The sequence below is a fragment of the Sorex fumeus genome, unplaced genomic scaffold (assembly GCF_029834395.1).
Source record: "Sorex fumeus unplaced genomic scaffold, SorFum_2.1 ptg000044l, whole genome shotgun sequence".
Classification (NCBI taxonomy): Eukaryota; Metazoa; Chordata; class Mammalia; order Eulipotyphla; family Soricidae; genus Sorex; species Sorex fumeus.
In genome coordinates, this window is record NW_026606101.1 from 7,798,707 (window position 1) to 7,823,576 (window position 24,870).

Here is a 24,870-nt window from a genome sequence, read left to right on the forward strand (position 1 = left end):
GATGCCAAGTTGTAGAGCCTTTGGGGTCACCGTCTTGAACCCCATGACACAGTCAGCACGGTAGGCTGGCAGGATGGAGGGGGCTGGGGTGTATGCATAGACTCCGAGGTGGAAATGAGTATAAGAGTCCCGCGAGACACGGGTGGCTGGCCAGGAAGTGTCTGCAGAGGCAGAAGCACACAGGTAAGTCTTCATGAACCCCTAGCCCAGGTTCTTAGTTGCCTACAGCGTCTGCTCTGGACAGCCTCGCTTTGTAAGATAAAGGTGCTGGCCGGTCCAGGCTGCCACACCCTGAGCATAACCCCCACCACAACACCCCCCACCACCACCGACACGGCCTACCTTCCTCGGCGTCGTTCCTCAGCGAGGCCTCCAGCAGCGCCACGCTAGCCTCGAAGGCCACCTTCTTGCGGCGGCCGCCCGCGCTGCGCTTCCGCTCATGCTTGCGTTTGCGGTGCTGCAGGTCGTGCTCGTACTGCGCCCACTTCTTCAGCTGCTGCGCCCGGCGCTTCTGGGCGGCCCGCAGCCGCTCCAACGTGGGCACCTTCTCCAGCAGCTGCAGCTCGGTCAGCAGGTCCACGTGGCTGGCCATGGCCACCGCGCCTCCCCCCTTCTTCGCCCCTGGCGGCGGGCTAGCAGGGCGCGCTCGGGGCCAAGGGAGCACGGGGGCTCCCGCGGGGCTGGGGCCTCATGGTGGGGCCTGCGGGTGGGGACACAAGAATGGGCATGTCAGGCTTGCTGCTCTCGGACCACCTCGTCCCCGATCCCAACAGTTTTCTTTGGGGGCTGAGGAGATAGCGCAGTGGGTAGGGCACTTGCTTTGCAAGCGGCTGGCTGGGACTTGATTGCCGACACCCCACAGGATGCTCAGGGGAGGCCTGGTCCTAATCAGGGAGCCTGCAAATTTCTACACTGTCTTACTCTGACAGGTCACTCAGCCGGACAGGTATATCCCTCCCTGCACAGTCCCCTCCAGCTCTAAGCACAGATCCCTGCAAGTGCAGCCACAACTCTGGGATGGTGCGAGCTTTTGGAGACTTCGCTGGGCTGGCACCAGTGCCAAATAAATGTTATTTTTTCTCATTCTTCCAATTATATGTCTCAGTTTCTTTCCTTTGCAAGGCTATTTCATGCACACACCCCACCCCTGCCCCCATGCTCTCTGGTCCCAGGAGTGATTCCTGAACACAGTGCCAGAAGTCAGCCCTGAGCACTATCAGGTGTGGCCCAAACACTCCCTATACACCCCACCCCCAGTCGCTCGCCCAACACACACACACAAACACACACACACACACACACACACACACACACACACACACACACACACTTCTACTTGATGGTAATTTTGCATCCCTAAGAAGGAGACCCAGGCCTCATACATGCAAGGCTAGGGTTGCACCTCTGAGCCACAGGGCTGATCCTTTTCATGTTTTTAAATAGAAACATAATTGAGCTAGATGAGAAGAACACATTGATGGGCCATTCAATATGATTTGTGCCATATATTGCATAGATTATACATGAGCCTTAGCGAATACCTTTGTAAACCACCAAGTTACCATTTATTGGTGTTTCAATTGTTACAACAAATAAGGGCTGAAGTTGTTATGAGACTTGTTATATAGTTAAAAGATATGAGTATGTTATTGTTACATTGTCAGGGCAAGAAGGTGTTATATTGTTACATTGTTACATAGCAGTCATACTGTTGTAACATAAGTGATTTATTGTTATATTGTTATTACATAAAAGGATTTATTGTGATGTTGTTATAGCATAAAGGATTATATTATACTGTATGAGGTTCTTGTTCCTTTTAAAGGACGTAATGCCACATTTTTAATTTCTCAGTATGAATTTACAGTATGGCAAATACTGACATATATAATCCATATAAACAAAAGCTCTTTGGAATCCTTGATTTTCATGAATATAAAGGAGTTTTGAAACCAAAACATGATATTTGCTGAACTATCAAAAATATTAGTTGAAGTTTACTTTGGATCCCCTTAAGAAATTAAAAATCCTGGGGCTTGCTGGAGTGATAGCACAGGGGTAGGGCATTTGCCTTGCCCACGGATGACCCACGTTCGATTCCCAGCATCTATGGTCCCTCGAGCAAAACCAGGAGTGATTCCTGAGTGCAGAGCCAGGAGTAACCCCTGTGCATCGCTGGGTGTGACCCAAAAAGAAAAAAAATCCTGGGGCCAGAGCGATATTACAGCAGGTAGGCCCACCTGGGTTTGATCCCTGGGCCCCCATATGGTCTTCCAGGCACTGCCAGGAGTGATCCCTGAGCACAGAGCCAGGAGTAACCCCTGAGCATTTCTGTGTCCTGCAAACAAGAACATGAAAACAAAGTACAAAACTGCACCTCTCGCTCGTATCAGTTCTCAGGCAACAATTCCAAAATGTGACAGTCTGAAGGGACCCGGTCCCCCTCTTCAAGTCAGCCCAGAGCCTAAGCTCTCTCCAACACAAAGGGAAAGGATCCAGGACAACTAGGATCTCTTAAACCTGTTTTGTCACCAGTGAAATATTCTATTCACCTCCCAGAATTTACAGGATGTCCAAGGACTGAAAAGAGCGAGCTAGAAGTCAAAACAATGATCAGCTTAATAACCAAGAGCAGCAAGCATGGAGAAGGCCAGGCTGGAGCAGCCGTGGGGCTGGAAGCCCGGTCGGCGAGGCTGGTGGAAACAGGGGGTTGCCAGGCGACAGAGAACATGCATGACTGTGTAATGTGGAAACACCCACCGTCACTGCGAGGCTCGGGGTAGCCCTGGGCTCCTGGGCTCTGCTTCCCCACCCTGGGGACAGATGGCCCGGGAGGTTAAGGACCAGGGGGCAGCCTTGACCTAGCCCTCAGGAGCCCAGGTTGTTCTTCAGGTTTCTCCCGGCAACCTGACGTCGAGGGCCAAGGTGCCCAGGCTCTGGGGGAGCTGACCAAAAGGGTAAACATAGCCAATGGTCAGACTCAGCAGGAAACTAGCCAACTGGCTCTGGCTGCTTTGGTTCTGTTCTGCTTTGGCTCTCTCGCCATCTCTTTTTAATGCATTCATTAAATTTTTTATTTTGAGATCATTGTGAAGTCACATGCAGTTGTAACAAGTTCCACAAAGAATCCTGCACATCCTTGACTCAGTCTGTGCTGGTAACATCTTGCAGAGCTATTACAATGGCAGAGCTGATATTGATAAAATCTACCATTCACCCAGACTGCCCACAGTTCCACATGCTCCTGATGTATGTGCAGGGTTTTGGTGTCCATTTCTAGTCAAGCTACAAATAACTCCCCACATTGCTCTTTTATTCCCATCCCGTGATTGCTCGTCCCGACATACTCCTGTCCTTGCTCTTGGCACTGCATAGCTGATGGTGCTTAGGTCTTACTCCTGGCTCTGCAATCAGGGATCACTCCTGGTGGTGCCCAGGAGGACCATTATGAGGTGCCAGAACTGAACTTGGTCGAAAGCATGCAAGGCAGCGCTGTGCCATCTCTCTCCAGCCCCAAGGCCATCCCATTATCCAGGCTGCCATAATGTATGAGTGATGCACTTTCCCTGCTCAACTAATAGTATGTGCTGTCATCATTGCTTCTTCTTTCGTCTCTTGAGAGGGCTGTCTGGGTTGCCTTTGCTGAAGTAGGGAGTTCAGATGAATTGAATTCTCCTGAACTCACCACTACACTAAGCATCACTATGGTCATATCTCACTGGGAACAAATGACCACAGATTTGGCTTCTCCCCACTTCCTCACGAGATCCCATGTTTTATGAGCACCTGCTTTGTGACAAGCCCTCATTAAGAATCAGAGACTAGCTCTTCCTTCTAGAAAATCCCTGTTTGGGGCCAAAGAAATAATACAGAGGGTACACTCCGCCTACTTGGGTTCATTGCCCAGCCACTCCAAATGGTTCCCTGAGCCCTCCAGGAGTGATCCCTGAGGAAGAGCTAGGAGTAAGCCCTGAGCGCTACTGAGTGTGGAAGGGAAGGAAGGAAAGGAGAAAAGAAGGAAGGTGGGAGGGAAGGAAGGAAGGAAGGAAGGAAGGAAGGAAGGAAGGAAGGAAGGAAGGGAAATCACTGTCTGTAGATCTTGGTGGATCTCTCTATAAATTCACACAATCCACCAGTCAAGCTAATGGAATGGGTGTTGTCATTATCCCCATTTCTCAAGTAAGGTAACCAAGACACAGAGAGATGACGCAACGTACCCCACATCACATGGCTAGAGAATGGAAGGAGCAATTGGCCTGGGGTTTGCCACCAAGAAAAGAGAAGAAGCAACTGATTCAGTCTTATCTGAAGGATATGCAGAGGTCAGGTGAGAGACACGTGCAAAGAGGGAGCATGGAGACATTCAGAGGCGTGCAGGGGGCTGAGCTCAGAGGAGGGAATTCTGGAAACCCACATGCACCGCATGGTTTGGGGAAGATGGAGGGGTTGCCCAGAAACTCCCAGCCAGGAGGGGGCACAGGTCAGACATAGCCAGAACCCCCATGCTGGGGTTCACAGCATGTTCCTCTCTTATGTTTGCTTTTTTGGCCCACACCCTGTTTTGCAATATTGTGATTCACTGCTAGTATTTAACACTTGAATATTTTATATCCAAAATTGGATTTTTTGGCTTTTCTTAGAACAGCTCAGTACCTGGCTGCAGGGAGCTGCCATGGCAACAACCAGAAGGTGTGGAGAAGGCCCGCTCCCCCTCCCAAGATGGCCATACACTCTGATCTCCCAGCGTCCCCACAGCGCGCCCCCCACTCCCACCTGGCCCTCCTCCCTGGGCCAGCTCCCATGATGCTTTGAGTCAGCAAGCCCTGTCCTCAGCAGCACAAACCTGGGGTCTCCTGCTTTGTGACAAGCCCTAAAGGAGTAAAGAAGGAAGGAGGGAGGGAGGGAGGGAGGGAGGGAGGGAAGGAAGGAAGGAAAGAAGGAAGGGAGGGAGGGAGGGAGGGAGGGAGGGAGGGAGGGAGGGAGGGAGGGAAATCCCTGTCTGTAGATCTCGGTGGATCTCTCTATAAATTCACACAATCCACCAGTCAAGCTAATGGAATGGGTGCTATCATTACCCCCATTTCTCAGGTAAGGAAACCAAGACACAGAGAGATGAAGCAACGTACCCCACATCACATGGCTAGAGAACGGAAGGAGCAATTGGCATGGGGTTTGATGTGCACTGGGAAGAGAGGAGAGCCCAAGGGAACAGGCCCGAGCAACAGTGATGGTTCTCAGGAGCAGGTGTCCGGCCTTCAACAAGCAGCTGAGGATGGCGCAGGTGGCCCGCTGCCTTTGAAGCTGGCAGGTTCTCCGCATGCCCTGCACGACGGCTTTCCCAGCATGCCACACTGACGGAAGCAGCACATGGGTTTGTCTGCAGCCCTGGGCTCCTGCACTGGTGCTCGCTGCTTCATTTACTGCTTACCTTCTCCATGGGGGGTTACCCCGAGCAAGCTAGGACCAAAGGTGAAGATGGTCTCACCAATATCTTAAACTGTTCGTTAAAGCTCTTGGTCCTTTACAAAGAACAGCCCCAGCCATGATGCTGGATGCAAAAAGAGAAACGGCTCCAAGGGAGTGTTCAGGAGTAGGGGCAAGGCCTAAGAAAGTTCTACCTGGCTCTGCCCATCGATCACATTCTCTCCCGGAGACAGAGCCAATTGGTTGCTAATGGACCTCTAACATCTTCACAAGCACATTGATCTCACTTGTACACAAAGTTCAGTCTGCTAGCCTTGGGCAAGCCATTCATTCCCCTTTGGAAGGAATGGAATAGCATTGTTTTGTTTTCTTGCAGGGCTTTCATCTTTACTATTTATTTATGGTAGACATTTTGAAAAATGTTCTTTTTGAATAAATCTATTTCAGGGGAAAACTAGCAAGGTGTTAACAAAAAAAATGTACAAGAATAAACATCTTAATATTGGCAGCCTGGAATGACAGGCATTTGGGAACTCTGCCTAGCCGCTGACCTCCGCGACAACAATCTCTCTCCTCGGGACTGTGGGGGCTGTGGTAGGCTACACCCAGGGCTTACTCTAGGATCTGCGATCAAGGCTCAGGGAGCACTCCTGATGGCTACATGTAGTGTATGGGACGGGGGAGTGATCTTTCAAGAGAAACCCAGCGATGGTCTCCGGCCGTTCTCTAACCACAATTTTTTGAGCATCTGTTGCATGCCAGGACAGTGCAAAGGTTACAGACACCATGAGACCGGCATCTTGGGTGCATGAAGAGCCTCGTGGCAGTGGTTGGCATACTCTGAGCTCACCACTGAGCAGCTACTGGAATCAGGCCTGACTCCCAATCAGTGCTCCCATCGGGCCCCTCGGCGGACCCCACGCAAAAGCACCCTCTGCAGGGCCCTTCCTGGCTGGGTCACTCTAGGAGAAAGAATTAAGGGCAGTTGCCCAGCACTCTGGAGAAAGGTGAGGACAAGGCCTCCCAGGGGCCAGTAAAAGGGGCCAGAGCACAATTTCTCGGCGTGGCTCTCCCGCCGCCTCGCCCCCCTGGGTTCCCCGGAGCTGGGGCTCCAGGCCAGCTCCCTCTTGGCTGCTGGTTTTCAGGTGACCTAGTTTCCCCCAATAGACCCACACACCTCCTCCCACCCCCGGCCGAGAAAGCCCTGCTTGGTCTAATTAAAGAATTGTCATGGTGCCACGAACACAAAAGCTAGGCAGTGTCCCCCAGACAGGACACCGGCCTGCATGCTGGGGCAGCCTCCCGGAAGTCCTGGATCCTCTGGGCTGCAGACTGGCCCCCTTCTGAGATAGGACACACCTGGCTGAGCCTCCAGAAAAAGCCCTAGGGGTGAAGGGGACACAGCTCAGACTCGATGAGCAGCAGCAGCACCATCCAGCCTCAAGCCTAAAGGGGTCCACCGAGTACGAGCTCATGGGAGGACAATCAGCTCCACAGGGACATGGAGTCCAGTGTGTGCTGAAAGCATCCAGCAGACTGTCCATGTGCCGGGCCAGGTCAGGGGAAGGCTGTCCGGGAAGAATGTGAGATATGAGAAGAGAAACGAGAAGCAAGGGGAAATGGGGCAAGGCACTTGGTATTTCCTACCAGTGGCTCTATGCTCTGAGTGGGTGAACCAGGAGTGGCCCACGGCAGGCAGAGGGAAGTTGGAGGCCCAGACACTTGACTTTCAGGTTGACACGAACAAACGGGGTGAGTTTCAGTTCGCCTCCTGGGTGCCGCGTGTTTCACCCTGATTTCCGCATCTATCTCTGCCACTGGGGAAGCACGGGGCAATGATCGAGATGGCTGAGCTTGGTGGGAAAAGGGGAAGAAAGTGCTTTGAGCTAGGAGGAAGATGGTGAGAGGCAGGGACACACACTACAGAAATCCTCCCCAGCCCGTACTCCCAAGAAAAAAACGCTGACCAGATTATTGCCAGGGGAATGAACATGCCTCTGGGGAAAGAGGAAGAAGGTCCTGGATCCCCTATTAGATACAATTTGGTGGTGGTCTTGGTGCTCAGGATTACACTGTGCCAGATGCTGATTGGTCAGAGCTGTAGCAATGGACTTAACCCCCGCCCCCCACACACACACAGTGATTGGTTGGAGCTACAGCCTGACCTCAGCTGGTCCTATCAGAAGCTTTCTTCGCCCTGCATGTAAATTAGCAGCCTGAACCTGAGTTACCATTTGGAAGCTCATCTAGGAAACCAGTCCTTTATGGGGAGACAAGGGAGAAGGGTCTTTTTCCTTGTGATGAGCACTAGACTTTAGCTGTCTAAGCTAACAAAATGCCCTTTAAGGATTCAAGCCATTTTGAATTACTGGATTTGGTGACTAAAAACAACAATGTTTTTTGCCATTATTATTTTTTGCTTGGGGGCCACCCCCTGTAGTGCTCAGAGCTGACTCCTGGCTCTGTACTCAGAGATCACTGCTGGCAGGCTCAGGGGTCCATATGGGATGTTGGGGATTGAACCCAGGTTGGATAAGTACAAGACAGGCACCTTATCTGCTGCACTATTGCTCTGGCCCTCTGCACGGATGCTCGGAGCGTTTGGGGAATGGGACTCAGAGAGGCTGTCACCTGAAGCAAACCGATTGAGTTCTTGGGGATGATTAGCAGAAGCCCACTGGTTTCTCTGGCCCTTGAGAGGTGGGCAGAGGACAACAGCTTTCATCGCAGCAGCCCCTGAGGGGGAGCAGGGGCTCAGCCTTGCCACCCCTCAATCCCAAGGGAGCAGCTGGCTGACAGGTTGCTGGAGTGGAGCCTGAGCCTTGAGAAAAACAACACGAGGGAAGGTGAATTCAAATTAAAGAGACTTTCAAATATGAGTCAGACAGTGTCTCAAAGTTCACACTGTTTAAAAAAAAAGTGGAGTTTTTTTTCCCCCCTCCAGGCTCTTCAGCTATTCTTCTCCACACAATATTGGCAACGGGCTGGAGGAAGGCCGACAGAGCTTGTGCCTCGTGCGTTTCCTGCTTTCCTGCGCTGCTGAGCACGAGGGGAAAAGGAAAACAAAACAAAGAGCCGGGATTTTCCTCCTCCCCGCATCTCGCTTGGGACCCATTTTCTCTCCTAAGGGTGCACAGTCCTCCCTGCAGCCCACCCCATGCCCGGTGAGGAAGAGACTCACCTCAGGGTCTTCCACACATCTGAATGGGAAGTTAATCTTATTCCCACATCCCAACCCCATTCTCATGGGTTTTTGTGGACTGACTGGCCTGCCACAATGGAACCATCCTTCTAGTACTGGGCTGCCAGGGAGAGACACCCTGACTTTAAGTCTGCTCGGTGGAATTTGGCCACCCCAGGGTTGACATCTGAATTCCACTCTCCTGGCTGTGCACCCTCTGCATGGCGGCCCTGGATTTGGCCTTGACTAGTCATGGTCCCCTGAAGCCCGCTCACTAGGATCCCATTTGGCAAGTCAGTCTGTGGGAGCAGGATGGAGAGGGAGAACAGCTGGATGCAAAAACAAGTTCAACGCGAACGAAGAACAGCCAAGCATTACGTGTGCTCAAGCTCTCTCGGGAACAGCATGGTAGTGGGCATGGAGCCCATGAGAGCCCTGTGATTTCTCTCTGAACAGGGTGGACGAGATGGACCCCGGCTTCCCAAAAGCCACGAGGGAAAAGAATCTGTTTTTCTTGTGGCCTCTAGAGGGCAGACTGAGGGTCATGGACACCAAAGGAGTCAGTTTGGCATAAAGGAAAAGTGGATATTAACAATTCAATAAAGCTGCGCCCTGCCGTAATGCTGTTTCCCGAGAGGAACTCCACAGCTGTGCACGAGGCTGCACAGGCAGAAGGTTCACTAGGTGACCAGAACCCTGAGCCTGCCTTGCTGGCGGAGCAGACAGAATTTCTGCATCCGCAGCAAAGCTCTCTGCATGCAGTCTGCAGCATGCCAGCAGAGACTTACTGCCGTGAGGATCATTCCAGGTAGATACTGACGATGCTTTGACATCAACCTGCTCAGACAGGTGAGCCAGCACTTTCCAGCACAGCTCCAGGAAAACAAAGCCAGAACGTGTGAAGGAAAACCCACCAGAATGCCCTTCTTCCACAGGGATCGTGTCCCCCGGGACCTGCTCCTGCAGAGAGGCCCACACGTGAGTGGGCGAGAATGCCAGTGTGGGCGAGGCAGCAAGCTGAGGATGAAGGCGCCAAGGATGGGGCACACCGAGCTGGCACGATGTCTCTCAATTAGTCAGTGCCCGTGTTGGTGCCGAACCAAACCGCCCGGCTCTTAAGGAAGCTTATGTAAGAGCTAAGCACAGGGAAACGGGAGTCCGATTACACAGACTTCTTCTCCAGGCTGGGGGGAGGGCTAGGGGCCACCCCCACCCTTTGCAGCCGGGAGGGGATTGTTTTCCAAAGGTGGCCTCCTGGAGCCTCAGCACGACCTCCTGGGTGGCACACTCAATAAACAGGATGGTCCTTCACACTGGCCACACTGAACAGGACTACCTCTCCTGCTTCCCTCTCCTCACATGGCATCCTGGGCTGAGCTTACCTGCCCTGTGCCAACTCCGGCTTGGTAGTGGCTGCCCAGAGTAAGGGGAAAATGATTGAGGCCACATGTGCTAAGGAATGCATGTGATTGATTAGTAATGTCTGCAATGGATGAAGGAGTGAGTAGTGATGGCTATACACCTGCTGTGCACACATTTAGCACCCTTGGAGTACAATACTTGTCTCAGGCCCACTGTTTTTGTTGTTGTTGGGGGAGGGTATACCCATGGTGCTCAAAGCTTACTCCTGGCTCTGTGCTGAAGGAACCGGCTCAGGGCACCATACAGGATGCCAGGGAATTAAACCTAGGTCAGCCATCTGCAGGACAAGTGCCCTCCCGCTGTACTATCACTCAAGCCCTGCCCCATTGTTTAAAGTCTTTGGGTCTTTATTTCTTGCGGGTAGGGGCAGGGTTGGGTCCACCCCATGTGATGATACTTCTAGTTCTGCACTGATGGTGTTTAGGGGATCATGCGATACCCAGGATTGCACCAAGGTTAGGCATATGCTGGGCAAGTGACTTGCCCCTTATACTCTCTCTGCCCCCTAAAGCCCTCTAGTCACCTATATCTAACAAGTTGTCAGACTGAGCCAGAAGGCCCCTCGATTCTAAGCATATCGTCTAAACCACACCCCCGAATCCCCACCCCCCACCCCCACTGCCTCTATGCTAACAAATGCCAAGAGGGCCTCAGGTTTTATCAGAAATGACAGTGTCAGCGTATCCTGGGAGTGGAAGAGAGAACAGCCCTCCCTTCCTCTAGTTCCATAAATGGGCTTCATCTACCTTCTAGGATGCGGGAGGCCGCACTGACCCAAGCGAGAATGACCTGCAGTGAGTGACTGCCACTTCTCCAGCCCCATCCCCAGAACACAGAGAGGTGGCCACTCTCTTGTGACTGAACGGGGCCCATTCCTGAAGGGCTAGGGGCAAAGGCACAATGACTAGTCATTAACCCGCTCCTCCAGATCCAGGCCTCGCTGTCCTGTCTGTTCCAAGGACCTTGATCCCTGTGCCATTGCCAACACAGAGGAAAAAAACGGGACAGCCTGCTTCTAACAAGACCCCTCCTTCCATTCCAGAAAGGTCAACAGCACCTTCAGCCAGCTTTCACTTCTCCTTTAGCCAAGGGTATTCTCAGCCAACCAGGGAATGTCTGGAATGGGAATTTTAAAAACTTTTTTTGCGGGGAACAAGATAGTACCGTTGGTAAGGCACATGCCTTCACAAGTGCCTGTCCCCAGTTCGATCCCTGGCACCATACAGGTCCCACTAAGCACCTCTAGGAGTGATTCCTAATGCAGAGTCAGGGGTAATCCCTGAGCCCTGCCAGGTGTGGCTCCAAAACCAACAATAAAATCTTTTCCCATCAGTTGCTCAAGAGACTTAGAGAATGGCATTGAGGTCAATAAAATTCTGAGAGCTAGCTGGCCAGGGAGCTGGCTCAGGGGTGAGGGACATATATCTTGCATCTTCAAGGACTCAAGTTTGATCTCTAGTACCGCCCTGTTCCTGAGAATCACCAGACATAGCTCTGGAGGCCCAGAGTGCAGCCCTGATGGTCCCCTATGCAGCTGAGCCCAAGCAATGCTGCAGGGCTGGGCTCTAGCATTGAACCATCTGATCCAGTTGGCTGAGTATCATCAGGAGTGGTCCCGGGCCCCTTGAACACCATAAAAAAACTATCATCAAAACAGAGGGGCCCAGGAAATAGCTCATGGGGGTACATCCCAACACTGCATGGCCCACTGAGCAACACGGGGTATATAGTGGTCCCCTAGGGAGCACTTCCCCTCACCCCCACCCCAAACACACACACCAAAAGAAAGCAGAGAGTTAGACTTGGAGGGAAAAGGTCTCTGCTGAAGGAAGGGCAGGAGAAGGGCTGGCGTGGAGAGAATGGGCATCCGTGACCTGCACAGCCAGGAAGGTGCAATTGGTGAACCCAGGTCTGCCTAATTCTGAAGGTGACAGAACAGGAGAGGAAGAAGGAACCAGAGAAAACTAAAGAAGGCACAGTGCTTTCACAGATCTCCCTCGTGAAACACAGTGACTTCTGCAAAAAACGCAGCATTCGATCAGAAGAAACAAAAACACAAAGACACCGGAGAGATCGATTAGCAATCGAACAAGAAGTCTCGGTGAACTTGGTGAGACGTGTGCTTCATGAGAGCAGAGCTAAGCCTCCCTGAGCCTAGAGAGCGGGAGAGGAAGTAGAGGCCAAGAAAGCAGGGTGAGGCTGCAGGCTGCGTCTCTGCCCAGCACTCCTTTTTCGGGTCCAGTCCAGCTTCTCTAGGAACCAGAGTCCCAACTCTGGGATGCTGATAATGTTCTTTTCTAAGAGAAGGAAAATGAGTCTGAGAGGCTGAGATTGGGGACCAGGCTGACTCCGGCTGGTTATGGCTGTACCTCTTCTGATTGGTCTGTACCTACATGGTGGTGGGGGTAAGGTGTTTTTAATCTCTCCACTGCTTGAAATTAAAGGGGGGGGGAAATGTCAGACAGGGAAGCATCCATAGAAGCATGAAGGTAGCAAGAAGAAGAATAAATAAAGCCAGTATAGAGTGAAAGTCATATCTTCCCTTCTTGCTGGAGGCTTATTCTGTTGGCAGCTTGAACAGGAAGTACATGGGTCTCACCCTCAGTTCCATAAAGTCTGTCTCCCAACCTCCTGTGTACATCCCCCAGCATCCTCAGAACTCACATTCTCTCTCTGTCTGTCTCTGTCTGTCTGCCTCTCCTCTCTCTCTCTCTCTCTCTCTCTCTCTCTCTCTCTCTCTCTCTCTCTCTGGGTGAGCACTTGCTCCTTTTTCACTTCTTCCAACAGCTCCTAATCCAGATTCAGAACCACTGTCCTCTGCTCTCCAAGAGATGAAATTAAATTGTTGGTAGAATAAATCAGGAAGTTTCTCCATGCTTGGCATTTGGGCCAATGGGGTGGCCATCCAATATGCAGGCTTTGAAGTGCTGGGTTTGTGGTGCAGAGAGGCGAGTGCTAGTAGAGTTCCTGTGTGTGACTGGTTCCTCCCCTCTTTGATGTTCAGCCAAAGTCCCTTCCCTTTGATTCCCTCCTCTCGGCTCCCAGGGGGTGTATGGAACTCCGAGCATACCTCCGCCTCCCCTCTGACCAGCTTTGTTTCCACTGAGCACAATAACTGCTCCATCAGCCAGAGTCAATCACATGAAAGCGATGCTACTCTCTCGGCTGAATTTATCTCCTGGTGTTAAAATCTGACTCACTTTGTCAGCCACTTCTGCAAATGTCGGGAGCCCCCTATTCATTTAATCTCTCACTCAATATTTGTTAATCAGCAAATAACTGAACACCCTCCCTAGTTGAGACCTGATTACCATCCACAAACAACTAGCTTCACTGCTTTGTTCTGGCAATTTTTCTACCCTAATTCACTTGCATTTTAAATGGAATGTCTCATTTATTTAGTTGATAAAAAAGTATTTATTGGGGCTGGAGAGATAGTACAATGGATAGGGTGCTTGCCTGGCACACAGCCGACCTGGATTCAATCCCCACTACACTATGTGGTTCCCTGAACACTACCAGGAGTGATCCCTGAGCACTGCCAGGCATGGCCCCAAAACAACAATAAATATTTATTGCTCTCAACTCTGTGTGAGGCAGTAAAGTGGGGTGAGGGGAATCTGGTGGCCCCTTAATGAACAAAACTATTTATCAGAAAAGTTCTGCTTCTAACAGTAGAATAGCTTTTATTGGATATATTCTCATGCATAAGTTTTTAAATTCTATTCATTTGTGTGCACACATACACACACACATACACACACAACTTGAAGCACTAGATTTTTGCAACAAAGGCAAAAATTGGAGGGAGGTCAACTTGGGAAATGGCACAAGATGTTGTTCATTGTCCAAGGGCAGTAACTCATTGCTGCTCATGGTGGCTCATGGGAGAAACTTTGTTCATCCTGCTGGAAGAGTTAGGGGACAGAGCCTCAGTAACCCCACCAGGAAAGCAATGGGAGCAACCCCAGAAAAGCATCACAGCATGGCAGCCACAAATTCTGCCCAACTCTCCGTAAATGATAGGTGCTCAGTAATCCAACTAAGCCTAAAAGAACAGGAGTGTCACTGGTGGCTACCCAAAGGAAACAGAGTTTGGTGTTTGAGTTTGGTCACATTAACTGCCTCATAAAACAGACCAGGAAGTCCTTGTTCTTGGAAAGAACATAAATGAATTAAGAATCTCTACAAGTCTCGAGAGCGGAGTGAGGAAATGGCCATGCACACAGCTGTGATGATGCTGGTTCAAATCCCAGCACCAACCGTCTCCTGAGTACCACAAGTGTCACTCCTGAGCACAGAACCAAGAATATCTCCTGAGTACTACTGGGTGTGCCCCCACCCCCATCACCAAAAAAAATAAATAAATAAAGAAGAAGAAGAAAGTAAAAAGAATCTCTGCAAGATTTATTCACAATGTTTGAGATGGAATCAAAAACCAAAGAAGGGGCTGGAGACAGCTCAAAAAAAATGGAATAGATGCTTTGCATGCAGAGTCCCAGGTTCCAACCATCCCAGCACTTTGTGGTCCCCCAAGCGCTGCTGGAACTGACCCTCAAAACCACTACATGACTGAAATTCAAACATGAACAACTTTGTAACTGTGGACCTCACGATGATTCGATTTTTAAAAAATAACTATTACTAGATAGTGGAGTTCATGCACAATTCAATCAGCCTAATCAGTGGCTGAATAAATAGCAGTACTCCTACATAAAAAAAAAACTATTACTAGATAGTACAATAATAATAATAAAATTGCTAGGAAAAAATATCAAATAGAAAAACATGATCCAAACTCAAGAGAAGAGGTCATCAGTAGGGCTTGATCCCAGGATGACCAGAATGTTAGAGTTAGTGAATAAGGATTTAATTTAAAATTTTAATTTATTTTGAGGAGTTTGGGATCACACTTGACAATGCTCAGGGGCTACTCCTGGCTCTGTATTCACAAGTGACCCCAGACAGTGATCAGGGAACCATTTGTGGTACCAGGGATTGAAACTAGGGTCAGCTGCAGGCAAGGCAAGCACCTCACAGTCTGTACTATTCCTCTGGCCCTTAGATATGGATTTTAAGGCAGCTATTACAGCTTTAGTCAAGGATATAAAGAAAAATATGCTTATAATAAATAAGCAAGAAATCCGGCCACAATATTGCATTAACTGAGTCCAAACTATTAATCAGCTCATCTAATGCCTCACCAATATCTTCTGCAACCAAATAAGTTATGATTTTCCCCAGGGAAAGTCCCACCGTTCTGGTACTGACTCCAATGAGCATGTTTTCACACTTTCTAAGTGTCAGCTACTGGGAGAGATTTGAGGAGCAAAAACACTACACAAAGTCATCGAACATGTGTAGAGACTACCTGCTCTGTCCATACCCTCTCTTCTCTTTCAGGTCTTCAATGTAGAGAACATAGTACAAGAAGAGACTTCAACACAGACTGTTGATGTCTGTGTCCTGAAATTCTCGGTTAGTTCCTCAGTGTGCTTCGGGATGTCTCCAGATGGAGCTGTTAGCTCCCCTATGAAACCACCGGGAATGAGGATCAGGCTGTCAGGTTGAATCCACTGCCACATTCTCCTGTCACCACATAAACAACCCCCACTGGCTGATTAAACAGATCAGGTCTATTAAAAATCCCTGGGTACAGACATCAAAGGAAGCCAATGGGGAACCACTCACTAGTATAACATCTCTTGATCCTGCTCCACGAGTGGTGATTTTGGTTTCTCAAAGCCTTTTAAGAAAGAGATTCCTAAACTTAACAGGCTCACAGAGAGAGACTGGGAACATATATTCAGACCATGGAGCAAGACGACTATAAATCCATGAGACTGGCCAAACTTTTTAAAATACAAAAAATAGCAACTGTTGGCAAGAGTTCTCATGTGCTGAGTGGGAACATAAATTCCTACAACCACTTTTCAAAACTGTTCAGCAATATCTTCTAAAGCTGAACATATGATGTTAACCCTATAATCCGGCATTCTCATTCCTGGGAATGTACCCAACTGAAATTTTCCTATCTGTTCACCAAAAGGTATTTACAAGACTGTTACTAGCACTGTTTGTAATAGTCCCCAAGTACATACTACCCAGAATTCTCAGTAGCAGTACGCTGGGGGATAAAAATTCCAGAACATTAACACCAGGGAACATAGTACAAGAATGAATAATACACAATTGTACTCTGATGCAGAAGATTCTCGCAACATTAACAAAATAAGTCAGATGTGATGTGTGCCCAAAATGCATACTATCTGATTCCAATTTTACATAAGCTTTACAAAATTCAACAACAGGCTAAACTAACACATCAATCAAGACAGTTGTTTGGAGCTGGAGGGGCAGGGGAAGTTGGAAAGGAATCAAAGAGGGGCTTCTGGGATGCTTGAAATGCTCTGGGTTTGAGCAAGATATGGGTAATACAGACACACTGAATTTGTGAAGAAATTTGTACACCTGGGAAGTGTATGCAATTTTTGTTTTGTTTTAGGGCCAACTGATTGTGTATGAAATTTTTGTTTTGTTTTAGACCGCCTGACAGTGCTCAAGGTTTACTCCTGGCTCTGTGCTCAGGGGTCACTCTTGGCTGTGCTCAGGAGACGATATGAGGTGCTGAGGATCGAACCCAGGTCAGACACAGGCAAGCCAAATGCCCTCCCCACTGCACTATCGCTCTGGTTCTGAGGAAGTAAACACTTTCCTATATGGATTTTGCCTCAATAAATCTCTAAAATTGAAGAAAAAAAACCCATACTGATGCTTGGGTACTCCCTGGAGAGAGTCTCGTTTAATTGATCTGGGGTGCAGCCAGACATTGAAATTTTCCAAAGCTTCCCAGGTAGGCCTAATGTGCATCCCGGAACCACAGTTAAAACTTGGCAACCCCCTTACTATTTCTTGGAGCAGAAAGAGCTACTGCTGCTCCAGAAAGTCCACAGCAGGATGTTATTTGTAGATCTCCAGTAGCTCCAGAAGGGTAAGTAGTTGTTACATGGAAAGGGGGGCTCGTCTACCAAACATTTACTCTATGCATAGAGGTAAGGGAAGTGCTTTATTGACACTATTTCATTTATTCCTCACAACAAGCCTAAGGAAACAAGTACTTTTCACTCTCATGTCACAGAAGAATAAACTGAGCTCCGGGACAGGTTGAACAACTATGAAAAGTCATATAGCCAGGTAACAGCAGGGCTGGACTTCAATCCACATTGGCGCTGACAGTGTGGCTCCTGTTCTTTTTTTTTTAACTTTTAAATCTTATTTTCATAAAGTTGTTCACAATAACTGGTTACATTCAATATTTCAACACCAATCCCACCACCATTATTTTGAAGTGTCCCACCACCACTCAAGCCTGACCCACAGTGTATTTTAATTAATTTTTTACTGCTTGTTATGAATAATATAAGATGTCTGTAAAGGTCTATCTCACAGTGTTTCAACAAAAAAGAAAAAAAAATAGTATGAGATATCACGCGGCCACAAAAGCGGCTGCATACTCCTGGGATTCTAAAAATTAAAATAATTGGGGTCCAGAGCCATCTCGGCAGTGTGTGGCTCCTGCCCTTAACCATCATCCAAATCTGCTTCTCCCAGGCAGTAGTTGGTTGCAGGACTTAACAGTGTCCATTCAGACTCAGTGAGCTGCGAATTGCTGGAAAAGAGACATGAAACGTAGCATTTCTCAAAGTGGTGCCCTTGCCTCTACTTCCTACCTTTCAACCCACCACTACCCACACCACTAGCGAAATTTTCATTTCATTTCAGACTCTAAATCAGAGCAAGAGCACAGCGGATAAGACACTTGCTTTACATAAACACAGCCAACCAGGGTTCAATTCCCTGCATTCCATATTATCCCCCATGCCCACCAGGAGTAAGTCCTGAGTACCACCAGTTGTAGTCCAAAAACCAAAAAAAGCAAAAGAAAACAGAAACAGACTCTGGATCTAATAGAGTCAGGCACTACCCATAAATTAACACGAATTTCCCCCAACAAACCTTTAAATGTGTCTGATGTCACACTTAATACCTTCCATTTCTTGCCTACAGTCCAAATTCCTCAGTTTAATAGTGTAGATGAGTGTTTCCGAACGAGGAACTATATGTGGGTCCTTGGGATACTCCAGGAATGGGAGCAGGTAAAATTCACATCAATAGGGGTCACAGCATGAGACAGGGCTAGGGAGCCAACCAGTGAGGTTAGGAGGCAGAGGAAGGAAGCAAGGTTGGAAGGGAGTCATAGCTGGCAAACAGTTGAGAATCACAATCATTCAGTATCTCATCTGACTTCTTGTTGTTCCTGTTTTTGTTTTGTTTTGGGGCCACACCCAGTGGTTCTTAGGACTTATTCCTGGTTCTGCACTCAGAGACCACTGCAGGCGGAGCTCGGGAGACCATACGGGGTTGAACCCAGGTCAGCTGCATGCACCCAAGCACTATAACCACTGCACTATCTCTCCAGCCCCCCTGGCTTAACGTTTCTGCCTTATCCACTTGATCTTACACCTTACCCCCAAGCCCTAAGTAATTAATTTTCCAGCTATACTGATTAGTTCTGGTGGGTTCACACGTCCACAATGGTACTCATCATTTGATAAGGTTCTAGATCTCAGAGGGTCAGATACTATGCACAAATTAACATTAATCCCCCCCTTAAAAAATCTTTAAAACCAGGCTACCATTATGCTCACTAGATTGGTAAGGAAACATGGCCCACCTGGACGTGCCCAGGGTCACAAGGATGGAACTCATTTGCTCTGTGGCAAAGCCATACAGTTTTAATTTTGCTACACTCTACTTGCTCGCCTTTAGCTGGGCCAGACTACTAGCGGCAGTGCTCTCCTTTTCTCTACCTGGCAAACTCTTTCTTGTTCTGTGAGAACGAGTGCGTGTGCAGTAATGATATCTGTCATCTCTAAGTGCTTTCCAGGCACCACGCTCAGCACTGCCCTTTCCTTGTCTCGCTGACACAAGTGTCATCTCAATGCTCCTTTAATTCCCTCTGAATTGTTCATCACCAGCCCAGTGCCAAATGGGTTTCTTTCTCTTCTCTAGTTCCAAGACATCTGACCACATCACCAGTGTAGAACTCAACACTCTGTTGTAATTGTTATTTTCAGATCTGCCTCCTTCAATACACTAGATACTCTTCCCAGACAGGGATTTATATTATTGACCTTGATAAGCTGTCTTAGGATCACCCAGCACATGGTAGAGATATAATAACAACAACAACAACAATAATAATAATAATAATAAATAGGAGAAGGAAGATGGAAGGTTGGGAAACCCAGAGGCTGAAACTTCACTGAGATCTCTCTGTTCTCTCCTGGGTCAGGGTCCTGTCATGTCCTTTGACATAATAACTGAGTTGTAGTATGAGCCAAACAAAATATAGATACGGCTGATAGGAAGACTCTGGGGGCCAGACATGGGACAGCGTTGTCTGACCTCAGCATGGATGTTCATGAAAGGATGGGTTTGGATGGCCTCTGTCTACACTTGCTCTTCAATCCTACCACCTGGCAATAGAGATTTGTTGGAGATGGCAAATGCCACTCCATTGTGCTATTTTTGGTCATCACCCGTGTTCTTTGCCTTGTCTTGATTCATAAGCTATTCCAAGTGAGAGAAGAAATATCTGGGCCAGTGAAGGCATGGCTCCCTAAGGTGTATCCATCAGGGATTACAGCTGCTGCCTTTATAAGACAGTATTTCTGATGCTCACACCTTTCTCTACACCTACTCTACAATGGGCTCTTTACAGCACACACCTTCCAACCTCAGAGGCAGACCACATCCAAGTTCTATGAGGTCCAAGGTAGTGGATTTTCACTTTTGCATTTAGGGTCACACCCAGTGGTACCGGGTGTTAGCTCAAAGCTAACGGGTCAGGTCTAGCAATGCTTGAAGTACTATGTGGTGTCAGGTTTCAAACTCAGGCTTCCAGCATGCAAACCATTCAGAGTAGCCCTTGGAGCCATCTCCCTGTAGTGAGGTTTTGGTTTGGTTTGGTTGTTTGGTTGTTGGTTTTGTGGCCAGGGATCCATCACTCCTTGCCAGGGATACAACATGGTGCCAAGTACGGAATCCAAGTTGCTCATATGCAAAGCAAACGCCCTACCCACTGTATTATCCCTCTGGTTCCCCAAGTAGAGAGTTTAAAACACTAACCTCCTCCTTCGATCTCACTCTTCCTGGACAGTTGTACAAATATGTCCAGCTACGAGTGATCGGTTTTCAGTGCCAACTGCAAACTCAGCTGGTTTTCTGCACTGCTTCCTTGCACACCCCAGGCTTACCAACATGGAAATAACCAGAGACTATTTCAAAATTACTTATCCCTTCCTAACATTCTGCTTTTTATGCTACCCCTAGTAGAGTCTAGAAGGTTTCTGCTTCTAATTAAATTTTCTTTTTGGAGGATTTCAAGTATCTACTCCTTTCCCCTTCTTGGTTGAGAGAATATACCCAATTTTATGCATCACTTGCGGTATTTATGAAGAGAGCCTATCAAACCAAGTTATGACTTCACTTATGCTTCTTCTAGCAAACATGAACCACAGTGTTTTATTTTCATTTTATTTGTCCCGGTATCAACTTCCTCCAGGAAACAGGGATCAACCTAAGAACAGAGCTGGTTTAATTTTGTATTTTGGTGGAGGGTGAGGGGGAGGGTTGAGGGAGGATGTTGGGGGAAGGTGTTGGGTCACACCCTGCAGTGCTTAGGGGTTACTTCTGGGTCAGTGCTCAGGAGTGACCCCTAGTGATGCTCAGGGGCCATATGCAATGCTAGGGAGAACTGGGGTTGGCCACATGTAAGGCAAGTACTTAATCTCTGAACTATCTCTCTGACCCCATTTACCTTACTAATTTCTAGCATAAATCCAGGTAAAATGTAGTTCTTTACCACTTAACTGTCTTTATGTAGGCATAATCTGCAGGGTCACAAAATCTCAAATACTGCAGAATCTGACTCAGTAACAATTGTTCTGTTTTATTCATAGCAGACTGACAAAAATTAAAATGACTTAAAATTCCGTGTTGGAGAAAGGACTGGAGATACAGATATTCACATACATAGTTGTGTTAAAGGAACAGAGATTGGTTTGGCGTCCTGGGAGGGCAATTTATCTATCTCAATTCTGGATCAGACTGAAGGCAACTTTCCTCATCGATAAAAGAATGCGGGGGGAGGGGCTGGAGTGATAGCACAGCGGGTAGGGCTTTTGCCTTGCATGCGGCCGACCTGGGTTCGATTCCCAGCATCCCATATGGTCCCCTGAGCACCGCCAGGAGTAATTCCTGAGTGCAGAGCCAGGAGGAACCCCTGCGCATTGCTGGGTGTGACCCGAAAAGCAAAAATCAATCAATAAATAAAAGAATGCAGGGTTGGGGGGAGGGGAGATAGTACAGTGGGTAGGGCACTTGCCTCACACAACCGACCAAAGACCAAAGTTCAACCCCAGCATTCCATCCATATAGTCCCCCAAGCACTTCCTGGCCATTCCCTGACCAAAGAGCCAGGAGTATCCCCTGAGCCCCACTGAGCATGACTCAAAACCAAAAATAATAAAAGAATTCCAATAAACAAGATAAACTCAGTGCAAGCAAGAATGCTACAACTCTACACATAGGTAATATGGGAAACTAGTAACAATCTTCCTCATCAGCAAGACACTAGGAACTAAGCCCAGAGCAACAGTACAGTGGGTAGGCCACCTGCCTTGCACGTGGCTGAGCTGGATTCGAACTTCAGTACCCTGTATGGTTCACCAAGTACCAGCCATGAATATCTCCTGATAATTGCCAGATGTGACCCCAAAACAAAAACAAACTCTGAGAAAAATAAATAGTGGTAATTTTTCCCCTGAAATACCATTTAGGTTTTAAATGTGGGATGTAGGGGCTGGAGCAATAGCACAGCGGGTAGGGCGTTTGCCTTGCACGCGGCAGACCCAGGTTCGATTTCCAGCATCCCATATGGTCCCCCGAGCACTGCCAGAAGAGATTTCTGAGTGCATGAACCAGGAGTAACTCCTGTGCATCGCTGGGTGTGACCCAAAAAAGCAAAAAAAAAAAGTGGGATGTATCTATTTATGTTGACATGTGCTAAGAAAAATGAGCTGAACAAGGAAGTTGCATTAGACTGTTTCACAGTTGTGTTAGGAAAAACATGGACAACCATGTAAGTGAACGTGGGTTTGTATATGTACAGGTTTGTGTATGTATAGAAAGACACTGAAATAAATTATTCAGGGATTTCTTGTGAAAAAAAGGAATATATAGCTGGGGGTGATTCTGAGGGAAATGTCACTATACATTTTACACATTTCTTTACTGTTTGAACTTTAACAATTCATTTGCATTCTTTTCAGAATTAAGAAGTATAAAATATAGCAATAAGGAAACAAACACTTGGGGCTGGGGAGAGAGCAACAAACTGGAAGATATGCTTTGATGTGGAAAGGCCAGGTTGGAGCCTCAGTACCGCATGGTTCCCCAAACCAATAGGAGAGACTCCTAAGCACAGAGCTGGGGTGAAGAAAGAGAGAAAGAGGAAAGGAAGGAAGAAGGAAGAAAGGAAGGAAGGAGAGGAGGAGAGGGGAAGGATAAAGAGGGAGGGAAGAGAGGGAAGGAGAAAGGAAGGAAGGAAGGAAGGAAGGAAGGAAGGAAGGAAGGAAGGAAGGAGGGAAGGAGGGAAGGAGAGGAGGAGAGAAGAGGAGGGGAAGGGGAGGATAAAGAGGGAGGGAGGGGAGAAAAGGAGAAAGAAAGAAAGAAAGAAAGAAAGAAAGAAAGAGAGAGAGAGAGAAAGAAAGAAAGAGATAAAGAAAGAAAGAGAGAAGGAAGGAAGGAAGGAAGGAAGGAAGGAAGGAAGGAAGGAAGGAAGGAAGGAGGGAAGGAGGGAAGGAGAGGAGGAGAGAAGAGGAGGGGAAGGGGAGGATAAAGAGGGAGGGAGGGGAGAAAAGGAGAAAGAAAGAAAGAAAGAAAGAAAGAAAGAAAGAAAGAAAGAAAGAAAGAGAGAAAGAGATAAAGAAAGAAAGAGAGAAGGAAGGAAGGAAGGAAGGAAGGAAGGAAGGAAGGAAGGAAGGAAAAGGAGTAAGGAAGAAAAAAGAAAAAGGAAGGAAGAATGAACGAAAGAAAAGAAAGAAAGAAAGAAAGAAAGAAAGGAAGAGAAAGAAAGAAAAAGAAAGAAGGGAAGGAGGGAAGGAGAGGAGGAGAGGAGAAGAGGAGAGGAGGGGAGAGGGAGGATAAAGAGGGAGGGAGGGGAGAGAAGGAGAAAGAAAGAAAGAAAGAAAGAAAGAAAGAAAGAAAGAAAGAAAGAAAGAAAGACTTAATTTGATATGTAACAGAAAAGGAATGAATGGAATTTTGGAGATCAACTTTCCTCCTCCTTGAAGGCCATAAGTAAAGTCTAGAAAGCAGCGTTTACTCTATATTCAGTCTCCAAATGTGAGTGGGGGCAGAGGCGGCTCAGAGTTCCAGAAAGAAACCCAAAGACAGGGCAACTCACCATCAGGGCCAGGAGCCTGGAAGAGAATTTGTGAGAGAATACATATCTTTTCACCTTTCCAGGAAAGCAAACTGGTTCTGAAGGAGACTAGACCATTCTGGGACCCATGAAACTAAGAACTCGACGGGCCAACAGGGATACAGGGGCTGGAGAGATAGCACAGAGGTTAAGGAGATTTTCCTGACTGGCCAACCCCAGTCTGATTCCGGCACCAACCCCAGTATTGCATATGTTTCCCTAAGCACCAACAGGAGTGATCCTCGAGCATAAAGCCAAGAGAAAGCCCTGAGCACTGTCACCAGGTGTAGCCCAAACCCACTCCCCCACAAAAAAATATATAAATAAAGTCAGAGAGCAGGGTAGGAGATAGCTGAGGAAGTGAAGACACACTTGGCATGCAAAAGCAGTGGAGGGTGGGAAGAGTTTGATGTTCAGCAATGCATGATTCCCTAAGCACTATTCTGGGAGAAACCCATAAGCATCACTGGTTATGATGAAATCTGAGGACTATGAAGCCAGATGCCCTGGGTTCAAATCCTTGCTTTGCTACTTATAGCTGTGTCTCCCAGGGCAAGTCTTTGAACCTTACTTCCTCGGGTGTAAAAACGAGCAGTAGTAATAGCACCTCGTAGAGTGGCTGGGAATACTGAAAGAGTTAACTAACCAGTGCTTGGCTCAGAATCGGTGGTGCCAAATGGTGATGATTATTTTTAATATTGGAAAAAAAGGCGCCCTCCCTTCCAGGCAATGCACCCCCATGGGGTGCGGAGCGTGGCAGGTGGCAGAGCCTGCATCCCGTTCCTCTGCCAGCAAGGTGCCATGGGGCGGTCCCCAGTCCAACAGCCCGACCCAGTCCTGCTGCGGAGCAATTAACTTCCAAGTGTCACCTGTCCCTTCTCCCCGCCTGCTTTCCGCCAGCCTGGATGTGAAGCAGAAACCCCACCCCGCCCCGGCCCACCTTTTAAATCTAGATTCCCAGGGCCCCACCTGAGCAATGCTGACACAGGCGAGCTGGCCCAGGGCCCAGGGATCTGTGCATTGACCAAGTGCCAGGTGACCACGTGACCCAAGACCAGCGTGTTCCAGGACACGTGTTTCTGGAAGCGCTAGGTGCTGGGCACTGTGTTTGGGCTGTTTCCCATTGCTGCGTCCAAGCCAGCAACCCTTCTCGTGTTGGTCCCAGGCCGGGGTACACAGCAAAGGGATACAGGAAATGCAGCAGATGCTCCAATAATGTCTCATTTCACTTCTTACATTGCTGATGGTGGGGGGAGGGGGGTGCGGGGGGGGGGAATAAAAGCAGCTGGCTGAT

At 48.3% G+C, this 24,870-nt stretch overlaps 1 protein-coding gene across 3 annotated transcripts in view; it reads right to left on the reverse strand.

Moving 5' to 3' along the window:
* PPP1R16B (protein phosphatase 1 regulatory subunit 16B) overlaps positions 1-24,870 on the reverse strand; it is a 104,890-nt gene that overhangs the window by 73,072 nt on the left and 6,948 nt on the right. For all 3 annotated transcript variants that reach the window (XM_056121319.1, XM_056121318.1, XM_056121320.1), the window contains exon 2: positions 343-700. In XM_056121319.1, coding sequence (XP_055977294.1) covers positions 343-592 — 250 coding nt within the window. In that variant the 5' untranslated portion in view covers positions 593-700. The remainder of the gene's footprint in view (positions 1-342; positions 701-24,870) is intronic.